The sequence below is a fragment of the Globicephala melas genome, chromosome 11 (assembly GCF_963455315.2).
Source record: "Globicephala melas chromosome 11, mGloMel1.2, whole genome shotgun sequence".
NCBI classification, from domain to species: Eukaryota; Metazoa; Chordata; class Mammalia; order Artiodactyla; family Delphinidae; genus Globicephala; species Globicephala melas.
The window spans coordinates 37,028,597-37,041,431 of NC_083324.2; the positions used below are offsets into that span (position 1 = coordinate 37,028,597).

At 43.0% G+C, this 12,835-nt stretch overlaps 1 protein-coding gene across 11 annotated transcripts in view; it reads left to right on the forward strand.

The window, feature by feature from the left end:
• Positions 1–1,743: 1,743 nt before the first annotated feature.
• The window catches only part of DCAF1 (DDB1 and CUL4 associated factor 1), a 93,239-nt gene continuing 82,147 nt past the window's right edge, over positions 1,744–12,835 (forward strand). For 4 of the 11 annotated variants that reach the window (XM_060308884.1, XM_070046633.1, XM_070046635.1 and 1 more), the window contains exons 1-2: positions 1,744–1,868; positions 11,051–11,168. In XM_060308884.1, the coding sequence (XP_060164867.1) occupies positions 11,059–11,168 (110 nt within the window). In that variant the 5' untranslated portion in view covers positions 1,744–1,868; positions 11,051–11,058. Of the gene's footprint in view, positions 1,869–5,225; positions 5,278–11,050; positions 11,169–12,835 lie in introns of those variants that run through there. The other 7 variants (XM_060308885.1, XM_060308890.1, XM_060308891.1 and 4 more) reach the window with 5 other exon arrangements.

The window sequence follows — 12,835 nt, forward strand, 5'->3', positions numbered from 1 at the left end:
CAGGTCTTATATAGCTCCTGTTCTGCTTCCCTAGCCTCCTGGGCCCTGGCTTCTCCAAAGGCCCTCTGGCATGCCCCTTATTCCCATCATTTACCCAGGGCCCCAGGCTGATTTTCTGAAGGGGAGCAGTGCCATCTGGTGGCAGGCTGAGGCTGTGCCGGGGGAGGCAAGCTGGAACCTGGGTTCCCGCAAGGGATCTGCATTTCAGGACCTCAGTCAGTGGGGAAGTCACCACCACACTGGCTAGATCATGGAAAAAGGGAGGCTATCTAAGGCTTGAGTGCTCCATTCTCATGCATTTTGGGTTCATGACCCAGGGAGGCATGGCAGGAAAGTCAGGTGAAGGATTGCTGTAGCACCGATGTAGGAAAGTTATCTATCAGGCCAGCCCTGTGGACCCATGAACCTGGGCCCCATTCCTTGGGCCACCAATCTGGGCTCAGATTTCTCATCTGTGTAGGCGGCAAACTGTGCCTACCCTGTGGGGTGGTAGTGAGGGTTATATGAAAAAGTGTGGTTAAAACACTTGGCTCAGAGCTATATAAAGTCAGAGGTAATGGTAGTGGCCATTATAGGCAAAGTCCCAGAAGCACAGAGAAGAGAGCTATGTGTTGTGGCAGGTGAAAGCGTTGCAGAGAGGTGGCACATCTGCCACACTGCCACCCTACATTCTAGAATTTTGTGCCTGAGTATCACCTGTTTCAAGTTATATACTTAAGAGGAGGGAAGTCTCTTTTCTGGAAAGCGGGGAATGGGGTCCGGTGGGGAACAGAATCAAGAGACCCAGCACCCAGGCTCTGGCTAACTTCTTAATCTAGCTATGGAACCTGAGCATGGCAGACGGTTTGCTGTGTCCCATGTTCCCCATGTGAAAGTGCTGACTGTGAGGACTCTGTAAAAATGCACAGAAACTTGCTCAGGACTCCCAGAGATAAAGGCTCGATAGGATCTTGTCAGGGAGAGATTCTGCTCAGTTGTGGAGTTTACCTTTCACGTCTCCAAAAAGGGATCCCCAAGTCAGAGTCAGGAGTCGTTCTGGTTCTGCTGCTAATTGGTTGTGTGATGTGAGTCAAGTCACTCTCTCCGGGTCTCACTTTTCCCAGCTGCAAAATAAAGGAATTAGATTACCTCTGAGGTCAGCTCTGCCTTAATCTATGTCTTTTTAATTTTTTCCTTTTCTCTGCCTCACATGTAATACCTAGGATAAATATTTATTGATCCTACAGGCTAGGTCTTGAACAGGAAGACCAGAGCCTTCTGCTTAATGACTGATGTGATTTCTCATACACTTCGGGAAATATTTTCTTAGATCCTGGTAGGTTCTAGGTATAACGGGGCCAATGGGAGAATAAATCAACGGCTCTTCCCTGTCACACAGGGCCGAATAAAGTACTGGGAAGGTATCCAGCCGTTCTAGCTTTGGGCTGGCAGAATCGCGTCTCTCGCTTTTCGCTTCCGCCTTCCTGAGCAGCCAATGAGTACGTAGCAGTTCTCGTTTACACTAAAAACTACAAACCCCAGAAGTCAACGCGCGGGGCAAAACTGCTCACGCGCCAATCAAGACTTGGTGGGCTCCGCCCCTAGAGGCGGAACTTCATTTTCCACGCGACTTCGGCGCTCGTAGATATTCCTCCGCTCGCCCTAGCGTTCTCCTCCCGCCTCCTGCCAGCAAGCCTCGCGCCAAGTCGGGTGATGCGCGCGCGCGCGCAGCGTACGTAGCGAACGAGTGACGCATAATATGTGGGCCGCTCCGGAGTCGCGGTCGCGTTGTGTGTGAGTGAGGGGGAGAGAGTGCGGGACCTGAAGCGGCGTGTGTGAGCTGTGGCGGCTGGCGGGGTCAGCGGGGAGCGGCGGAGCCGCCCGGGAAGGTGAGTGGGGAAGGGAGGGAGACGGCTCTGTGGCAGGGACGCGAGGAGACAGGGTGCATGGTCGGGCGGGAGAGTGGGCGCCGGGCTGGGGGAGGGGCGGCACCTGCCTGGGCCGCTGGCTGGGAGGGGGCGGGCCGGGCCTCCCGGGAGGCTTGGTCCGGGGCCTGACAGTACTTTTCATCCTCCAGATTCTTGGCTCAGGGGCGGGGCCTCCACGTTCTTCCTATAGTCCGCAAAAGAAGCTTTCCAAGAGTAACTCTTCCGCCCGGATTGGGGGGCAAGGGTGTGCCCACCCCTGTCTTGGGGAGGGGCGCCTTTCATTCCTCTCATCACCTTTTATCTCTCAGTCCTCCCAGTCTTCGTTACGTACGGGCCGGGGGGTGGGGGTGGGTGGCTCCATCTTCCATGTCGTATGGCGGCCCCCTTCCCATACTGTGTCTCCGCCTCTAGCTCCAGTCACCTGGGCCGGCTCTCTCCTCCCTCGGCCGCGTGCCACCTCCCCTTGCACCCACCCGGCTCTTCGTCCGGCGAGGGGGGACGGGCTCTCTGGGCACTCCTCCCACACACCCCCCCCCGCCCCCATGATGGAGGGGAGGGGTGGAAGGAGAGGTGTCCGGGTCCTGCAGCTTAGAGCCAAACCTTGGAGTGCCCGCCAAGCTTCCCGGGATCCTATTTCCGGGGGTTACAGTCGTTTTTAACTGGATGTCAGGCATTTGCTTAACTCCCTCTTCCTAGACGGTTTGCGTCTCACTTCCTCTTATTGCACTGTTAGCGCTTGGCTTTTGCTTGTGCTGAAGAAGTAGTTTTGGTCTTTTTGAGTCCCAGATGACTCGTCCTTGACTATGTCACGTTGGCCTCAGTTTTTCCTTACTGTCTTTTCAATGAAGCCTTTTAATTAGTCTACAAGTTTTAATTATTAACAGCATCTTCCTGTTCTAAACGCTTTGTTAATGTACAGAGTGAGGGGTTCATTGGCAGTGTTGTCCTGTAATCTTGTCTCAGTTTACTTTTAAGGTTTTTGTAAGCTTGCATAATTAGACTTTTTAGGAATCGACTTGCTATTCTTCTTGACGCTGTCAAGATTTGGGTTTTGTATATTACACTTATCCATTTTCGAGTGGTGATATATTTTTGGATGTAAAGGAAATAATAGATACAGAATTTGGGAACTATGAAGGAAATCCTTTTATGATCAACGTTTCTTGAGTAGTTGCTGAGCACAGTGTTTTACTATGTTATCTGCTGTACAGTAGTTAAACTTTATTGAGGAGGAATCTGGTGGAATGAACCACGTGTTGGTTTGAAGTGATTGAAGTTGGTTTGTTACCAATGTTGTTTCTGTCATGGTCATGGACAGTAATAGAGTATTGTTATACATGATCTAATATGTTATACTAATTATTAGGTAAATTTTACTTGAAGCTCCAAACTTGGGTTTTTTTCCCAGTGGGTTTTTTTCTTTCTTTCTTTCTTTTTTTTTTTTTTGTGGTACGCGGGCCTCTCACTGCTGGGGCCTCTCCCGCTGCGGAGCACAGGCTTCCGGACACGCAGGCCCAGCGGCCATGGCTCACGGGCCCAGCCGCTCCGCGGCATGTGGGATCCTCTCGGACCGGGGCATGAACCCGTGTTCCCTGCATCGGCAGGCGGACTCTCAACTACTGCGCCACCAGGGAAGCCCTTTTCTTTTTTTTTTTTTTTTTTGCGGTACGCGGGCCTCTCACTGCTGTGGCCTCTCCCGCTGTGGAGCACAGGCTCCGGACGCGCAGGCCCAGCGGCCATGGCTCACGGGCCCAGCCTCTCCGCGGCATGTGGGATCCTCCCGGACCGGGGCACGAACCCGCGTCCCCTGCATCGGCAGGCGGACTCTCAACCACTGCGCCACCAGGGAAGCCCCCCTTTCTTTTTTTTAAAAGAAGAGTGCTTACAGGCATTTGTTTCAGAATTTAACCTTATGGGAATCATTAACGTGAACTTTTTTTTTTTTTTTTTTTTTTGCGGTACACGGGCCTCTCACTGTTGTGGCCTCTCCCGTTGCGGAGCGCAGGCTCCGGACGCGCAGGCTCAGCGACCATAGCTCACGGGCCCAGCCGCTCCGCGGCATGTGGGATCTTCCCGGACCGGGGCACGAACCCGTGTCCCTTGCATCGGCAGGCGGACTCTCAACCACTGCGCCACCAGGGAAGCCCCGCGTGAACTTTTTTTTTAGGCTTTGGGATAGTTTTTGCCAAATAGGCCATATAGTATTGTGTATTAGAAGAGAACAGGCTTTATGGATTAACTCAGAAGTTACAAAAGGTAACAAAATAGTGGAAAATGGTAGAGCTAGGATAGTAACATATAGTGAAAAAAATCTTTTACCTTTATCCTTCAGAAGATCAGTTACTTGCCACAGAAGTAATAGTTATTATCCGTTTCTTATATATTCTTCCAGGGACACACACAGACACACACACACACACACGCAAAAGCAAAGAGTGTTCTTTGCTTTTCTCACTTGACAGTGTACTGAGAGTTGGTCCAAATTAGGAAAGGAAATTCTTTTTAGTTTTCTCCTACTTTATTTAGTTTTGGCTGGGTTGGGTCTTTGTTGCTGCGCGTGGGCTTTCTCTAGTTGCAGCAAGGGGGCGCTACTCTTTGTTGCGGTGCGTGGGCTTCTCATTGCAGTGGCTTCTCTTGTTGCGGAGCATGGGCTCTAGGTGCACGGGGTTCAGTAGTTGTGGCACTCGGGCTTAGTAGTTGTGGTGCATGGGCTTAGTTGCTCCGCGGCATGTGGAATCTTCCCGGACCAGGGCTTGAACCTGGGTCCCCTGCATTGGCAGGCGGATTCTTAACCACTGTGCCACCAGGGAAGCCCAGGTGATGAAAATTCAGAATAATGTAAGTAAATTACTTAACCAGGTGTCTATCTCATACAGATATTCAGTAATTGGTAACTATTGTATCACTATTAGACCATAAATTCTGCGTGTAAAATGAAATTGAATGGAAAATGAATACTTATCCATCTAGATTCAACACTTGTTATTAATATTTTGCCATGCTTTCTCTTAGTAGGTAGATGTGGTATATATTTATTTTGTGGAACCATTTGAAAATAAGTTGCAGACACAGCACCCCTAAATACTTTGGCAGGCATCTTTCAGGATAAAGACTTTTTTTGACCGCAGTGCGTGGCTTGCGGGATCTTAGCTCCCCTACCAGGGATCAAACCCGGGGCCCCAGCAGTGAGAGCGCCAAGTCCTAACCACTGGACCATCGGGGAATTCCCTCTACATATTTTTTGTAGGGCTTTATATTATTCCATTGTATGGACAGTGTTATCATTTAACCCTCGCAACAACTATTTCCATTTTACAGATAAGGAAATTGAGATTTGGAGAAGTTAAATAACTTGACCAAGATCTCACAGGTATGTTGACAGAGTTGGAATTTGAATGCTTGAACCCCTTTTCTACCAAGTACCAATTGAGTGGTCTTGGGGACTTCTCTGAGCCCTTTTCCTCATCTGTAAAATAAGGGCAGGGTGGTTGTGAAAATTCAGAATAATGTAAATAAATTACTTAAACCAAATGTCTATCTCATACAGATATTCAGTAATTGGTAACTATTGTATCACTATTAGACAGGCCATAAATTCTGCATACCACCTAAAGAACTCACTTTGGAACATGGTGAATTGAGTAATGTACCTTCACTGTCTTGTCTATAACAAGATTACTGCACGTTTTGCATTTTGTTAATCTTTCATTGAGAGTAAAATGAATTATCATTGATACTATTATTTTAGCTTATTTTAAATTTATATTTTCCCTGGGCAAGTGAATATTCCCAAAGTTATAATTATTTTTAGGCATAGTTAATTGGAAATTTTGAAAATGATACCAGAAGTACATGTGTGTTTCTAAATTGAACTCTAAAATTTTACTTTTTTTTTTTTGGTACGCGGGCCTCTCACTGTTGTGGCCTCTCCCGTTGCGGAGCACAGGCTCTGGTCGCGCAGGCCCAGTGGCCATGGCTCACGGGCCTAGCCGCTCCGCGGCATGTGGGATCTTCCCGGACCGGGGCACGAACCCGTGTCCCCTGCATCGGCAGGTGGACTCTCAACCACTGCGCCATCAGGGAAGCCCTAAAATTTTACTATTTTAATGCCCTTGAGTTGACCTTTGTTAGAGGTAGTATTTCTTTTAAACTTTGCCTTTATAAGCCCTACTAGGCTGATTGCTTAAGTTATCCAGGAGGCATTCCCTCCTGGACCTTTTTTCCCCCATTTAAAAAAAAATTTTTGGTAAAATTGACATACCATAAATTAACAATTAACCATTTTAAAGTGCACAATTCAGTTGCATTTAGTAGATTAACAATGTTGTGCAACCATTACCTTAGTTCCAAGACATTTTCATTACCCCAAAAGGAAACCCTACATTCATTAAGTAGTCACTCCCTATTTCCCCCTCCCCCAAGTCCCTGGCAACCACTAGGTAGCTTTCTGTATATGGATTTACCTATTCTGAATGTTTCATATAAATAAAATCATAGACTATGTGACCTTTTGTGTCTGACATTTTTTGCCTAGTGTATTGTTTTAAAGGTTCATCCACAGCTGTAACATGACTCAGTACTTCATTCCTTTCTACGGCTGAATAATACTGCATTGTATGAATATAACCACATTTTGTTTATCCATTTATCTGTTGGTGAACATTTGGGGTTGTTTCCACCTTTTGGCTCTTGTGAATATGCTTTGAACATTTGTGTACAAGTGTTTGAATATCTGTTTTCAATTTTTTGGGGTATGTAACTTGGAGTGGAACTGCTGGGTCATATGGTAATTCTGTGTTTAACTTTTTTTTTTAAACTTTTTGAGGAGCCACCAAACTGTTTTCTGTAGCTGCTATACCATTTTACATTCCTATCAGAAGTGTACATTCTAGTTTCTCCACACCCTTGCCAGTGCTTATTTTCTAATTTTTTGCATTTGGTCATCCTAGTTGTATGATTGGTATCTCATTGTGGTTTTGTTTTTCATTTCCCTAATGGCTAATGATGTTGAACATCTTTTCATGTACTTGTTGGCCATTTGTATATCTTCTTTGGAGAAATATCTGTTCAAGTCCTTTGCCCATTTTTGAATCAGGTTTTTTTGGTCATTGTTGAGTTGTAGGAGTTCTTTATATATTATGGATACTAGATCCTTATCAGATATATGATTTGCAAAGATTTTCTTCCATTCTGTGGGTTGTCTTTTCACTTTCTTGATAATGTACTTTGACGCACAAAAGTTTTAAATGTTGAGGTCCAATTTATCTATTCCCTTGTTGCTTATACTTTTGATGTCAGATGAAAATCCCTTGCCAATTTCAAAGTCATGAAGATTTACCTCTAAGAGTTTTATAGTTTAAGCTCTTATATTTAAGTCTTTGATTCATTTTGAGGTAGTTTTTGTACATGGTGTGAGGCAAGGGTCCGACTTCATTCCTTTGTATGTGGATATCCAGTTGTCTCAGCACAATTTGTTGAAAGAACATTGGTCTTTCTAGTAATGGTCTAATGGTGTTTCAACAAATTCTTTCCCTGTTGACTGGTTTTGGCCCACTTGTTGAATATCAATTGACCATAAATGTGAGATTTTATTTCTGGACTCTCAATTCTATTGCATTGGTATGTATGTCTTTCCTTATGACAGTACCATACTATTTTGATGATCAAACTTTGTAGTTTTGAAGTCGGAAGTATGAATTCTCTAACTTTCTTCTTTTTCAAGATTGCTTTGGTTATTCAGGATCCCTTGCAATTACATATAAATTTAGGATTGATGTTTGCACTAATGCAAGAAAGGTCATTGGGATTTTGGTAGGGATTGTACTGACGGTTGACCACTTTGGAGAGTATTGCCTTCTTAACAATATTAAGTCTTCTAATCCATGAACACAGGCTGTCTTTCCATTTATTTAGGTCTTCTCTAAGTTATTCTAGCAATGTTTTGTAGTTTTCCTTGTGGAAGTCTTGTGCCTTTTTGGCTTAAATTGATTCCTTAGCATTTTGTTCTTTTTAGTGCTATTTTAAGTGAAATTGTTTTCTTAATTTCATATTGGATTGTTTATTGCTCGTACATAGCAATACAACTAATTTTTGTGTGTTAATCTTATATCCTGTAACTTTGCTAACTTGTTTATTAACTATAGTTTTTATTTATAGATTCTTTAGGATTTACTATATATAGGGTCATGTCATCTGTGAATAAAGATAATTTTACTTCTTCCTTTCCAACTTGGATGGCTTTTATTTTTCTTGTCCAATTGCTCTGGCTAGAACACCAGTACAGTGTTTAAGTGGTGAAAGCAGGCATCTTTGTCTTATTTCTGATTTTAGGGGGAAAGCTTTCGGTCTTTCACTATTGTGTATAATGTTAGCTGTTGGGTTTTTTTTTTTTTTTTTTTTTTTTTTTTTGCGGTATGCGGGCCTCTCACTGTTGTGGCCTCTCCCATTGTGGAGCACAGGCTCCGGACGTGCAGGCTCAGCGGCCGTGGCTCATGGGCCTAGCCGCTCCGCAGCATGTGGGATCCTCTCGGACCGGGGCACGAACTGGTGTCCCCTGCATCGGCAGGCAGACTCCCAACCACTGCGCCACCAGGGAAGCCCACTTTAATTGATTTTCATATGTCAAACCACCCTTGTATTCCTGGGTTAAATCCCACTTGGTCATGATATCTAATCCTCTTAATATGCTGCTGCATTCATCTTTCTAGTATTTTGTTAAGGAGTTTTGCATCTATTTTCATAAAAGATGTTGGTCTATAGTTTTCTTGTGATGTTTTAATCTGTATTTGGTGTCAGGGCAATGCTGGCTTTATGTAAAAAATTAGGAAGTGTCCCTCCTCTTCAATTTTTGGAAGAATTTGAGGATTGATCTTAATTCTTCTTTAAATGTTTGGTAGAATGCACCAGTAAAGCCATCTCTTTCCTGCACTTTTAGGATGTGTCTTAAGAGATTAATTTTGTTGTTACCACATATAACTACTTTGCCCAGTCTCTAGGTCTCTTACCTTAGCATAAAATTTTACTGTTGAAAAAAATTGGTTAAATTATTGCCCCTCTCTACCCCCTGGCTAATACTCCTCCAGATTGGCAAGGTCATAAAAATGAGGAAAGACTCAAAAACTGTCAGAGACCAGAGGACACTAGGGAGACATGACAACTAAATGTCATGTAGTATCCTGGATGAGATATTGGAACAGAAAAAGGACATGAATGGAAAAACTGGTGAAATCTGAATCAAGTCTGGAGTTTAGTTAAGATAATGTACCAGTTTTTGGTTTCTTAATTTTGACAGCATATCACTATAAAATAAGATAACATTAGGGAAACCTGAACTGAGTTAGGGGTATATGGGAATTCTCCCTACTATCTTTGCAACTTTTTTTTTTTTTTTACAAATCTATAATTATTCGTATTAAATTTATTTTAAAAAATGCATATATAGTTAGTAGATTGCAGTCAGAAATACAGCCTAGGTCTTTCAAGTTAAGGTCAGAAATCCATATTAGTTGGTCACATCTGTAGTATATCTTTGGCTAGAAAGACTGAAAATGTGGATTCTTTGTAGAAAAGCATTTTAACTTTTTTTTCTTTTCTTTTTTGGAAATATCCTTTGGAGTAAGGGGTAGCTCAGGTGACATGAATCACTCTTCTATTAGAATTGCATCAACTTGATTAAAACATAAACGTTTAAAATTTTGAGAGTTGGTGGTAAATATATATCTTTTGGTCTTATGGTAGAAGAGTGAACAATAATCCTAGATGAGCTAGTAATGCCTTTGTGGACTGAAACTTTTTACAGAACAGTTGCTATTTCTGTGAAAATACACATTTTGCATGGCAGGATTTGACATTTTGATCCTAAGACTGCTTTGGCAAAGAAGTTGATCTGTAAACCATCTAAACGTTTGGGTCTCATTTATTCCTTTTGGAGTTCCTTATAAACCTCTCTTCCCCGTGTGGATGTCACATGCGGCTCCTTCAGAGCCTGTCTCACGTCCCTGTCCTTTTGTACCCCTGGGCTGATCACTCAACCCAGCAACTTTTTATGCCTTTCTCCAGCCTCTTATCCTTCCAGAAGATCAGCTAGCTGTGAGACAGATTAGGAAGGCTGAAGGACAAATGGGTTTATAATATTCTTTCTCAGCTTTCATGTTGGTAATGATATCCACTTCAGTTCTTGATCTGTTGTTAAGAATCAACAGGAATGTGTTGCTTATCTGTCATAGAACTTTCCCTGAAGACTTACAAGAGCAAAATATTTCTGGGAGTAGTTTTTGCTGTATTCTGTATTAAAAAAAAAAAAGCCTCAAAGCTTTGTACCTCAGAGATCTAGACTTGGGATTATTATACATGTGGTGTATGGGTACAGATTGTAGAGTGTTCCTGTGAAACCTTTCGTAAACTGAAATGACTTGAAGAGGCAATTACCTTAGGACACATCTTGCTCAACGGATGTACAGAAATTGAGATAAAGCACAGATGCTCACAGGCACAATTCAAAGCTGTAGCAGCTTGCTGTTGAGTGTAGTTCCCATGGAAGGAGCTTGGCGGGGCCACTCTCACTGCTTGGGGTGCACACTGCATTTATAATGGCGCTGCAAAGCAAACAACGCTGTTTTTGCTTTTAGCCTTTTTTCGTAAAAGCAGAAGTCCTCTTCAGATTTCTTTGCGTTAACGAAACCAGATACTAATGTAGTTCTTTCATAAAAACGAAATGGAATAAAGCGAACTTCTCTGAAAAGCAGGGATACCTGTATGTGTGTTTCTGAGGGGAGAAAGGAACCATAGGTTTTGTCTGATTCTCAGGAATTCCTGATCCTAGAAAGGTTAAGAATCATGATTTTGATCCAGTACCCTGTCTCATTTGACAGTCTAGCAAACTGAGGTTGAGAGAGAAGAAAAGACTTGTCATGACTTGATGAGTATCCAGGCTCCCAATCCTGGGTTTCCCACTGTACCACAAATAAAATTATCTACAGGGTCCAATGGTTAAATTTCCCATGCTTTTAGTTATTTCCCTTGCTTGTGCATCCCTTTTTTCCTCCCTCCTCACTTTTCTTTTCATAGGAAGTATGTCAAGTTTATTTGCCTGTGTTCATTTGTGTGTGTGTGTTTTTCTTTTTTTTTTTTTTTTGCTTCCTTAGGCCAAGTCATGACTACAGTAGCGGTACATGTGGACTCCAAAGCTGAGCTCACTACCCTGCTGGAGCAGTGGGAAAAGGAACATGGCAGTGGGCAGGACATGGTACCTATCCTTACCAGGTATGAACAATTAAGTTTTTCTTTTTTAAAAAAAGGAAAAATTGGGAATTCCCTGGCAGTCCACTGCCGTGGGCCCAGGTTCAATTCCTGGTTGGGGAACTAAGATCCTGCAAGCCACACAGCGTGGCCAAAAAAAAAAAAAAGGAAAAATTGGAGAATGTTATAGAACATTTTCACTTTGTGAATTCTTTTTGGTTTTTTTTCCATAGAAGTTTTTTTAATGGTTCTACTTAATAAAATATTTGTTTGCAGGAAGAAAAAAATTTCCCCAAAACTAGAAAAGCATTTTTGAAGCAATTTTCCAAATTACAATGTTAAACTCATCTCCAGCTCTGTAAAAGTATATGACACGAGATCTTTAAAGTTTCACTGCATTTCAGGATTGTTCTTGGAAAAGATACTCTGCCAGAAAATCAATGGGGTCATTGGGTCTGACCTTACAACACTCATTCAGACCCTGCATAAGCATTGACATAATGTAGGCCATTAAATAGTTTCTCAGGAGAATAGAATGGGCCTTCAGTACTTCTCTTTCTTCTCTTTTCACTTTCTCTAGTTTATTCTCACTTCTCAGAGCAAAATAATTTCTGGCTACCCAGATGAAGCAAAGTGAGAGAGAGGAAGGAAGGAAGGAAGGGAGAGAGGGAGGGAAAGAGAGAGAGACAGAAAGACAGAAGGAAGGAAGGAAGGCTCACTTCATGAATTCTCAATCCATTTTTTTTCCCTGTCGGAACTAGTCTTTTATCTCTCTACTTCTTGAACCTTGTAAAAATTTCTTCCCTTTCCTCTCAGGCCCTTTTGTTGTCATTCTCTTTCCAAGGTTCTTCTCCTGCCAATGTTTTAGCACCAAGGTTTTGTTTGTGGTTCTCTTCTCTCTTCACCCTAAGTATTCTACCTAGATAGTTTCATCTCTGTCCATGATTTAAAAAATTATTCTCATGTTAACTTTCAAATTTCTATTTTCACTGCAGACTCCTCTTTTTAAAAATTTCAGACCCATTTCTCAGCTGATTGGTGTATACATGTTTACCTGGTTATACCACAGACACCTGAAACATACTGTGTTCAAAATAGAGCTTATCATCTTCATCCTACCTCCCTCTTCATTCACAGTTTGTGCTTTTGTGCTCCCTGCCTTGGTGTAAATAGTTATAAACTAAAAACTGAAAACCATTCTCCCTAGTGTATTCCTTTACTAGCACAACTTAGTCACCAAGCCCTGAGGGTTTCTGCTTCCTCTTCTTCCCCATTCGCACTTCCTTTATTAGGTATTGATCGTGTCTTGACTGGCTCATTAGGCAGTGTGCATTATTCCTCTGTCTGCAGTTTACCCTCTTCTAATATATCATACCTCAGCTCATAATTCTTCCCTGGCACCCTTTTCCTTCAGAATGAAATGTAATTTAGAGTGGCCTATGAGGCCATTTATGATTTAGTCTGTACTTCCTTTTTCTGCCTCATAGTGTTGTTCTTCAGAGAGGAATAGAACCATATTTTCCAGTGTCTGTGTGCCTTTACACTTGCTGTTTCTTTGGCCTGAAATGCCTTTCCTTGGTATATCTGCCTGGCAAGCTCTAGTCCTTTCAGGAAGCAGTTCAAGAATCATGTCTTGGGGCGTCCCTGGTGGCGCAGTGGTTGAGAGTCCGCCTGCCGATGCAGGGGACACA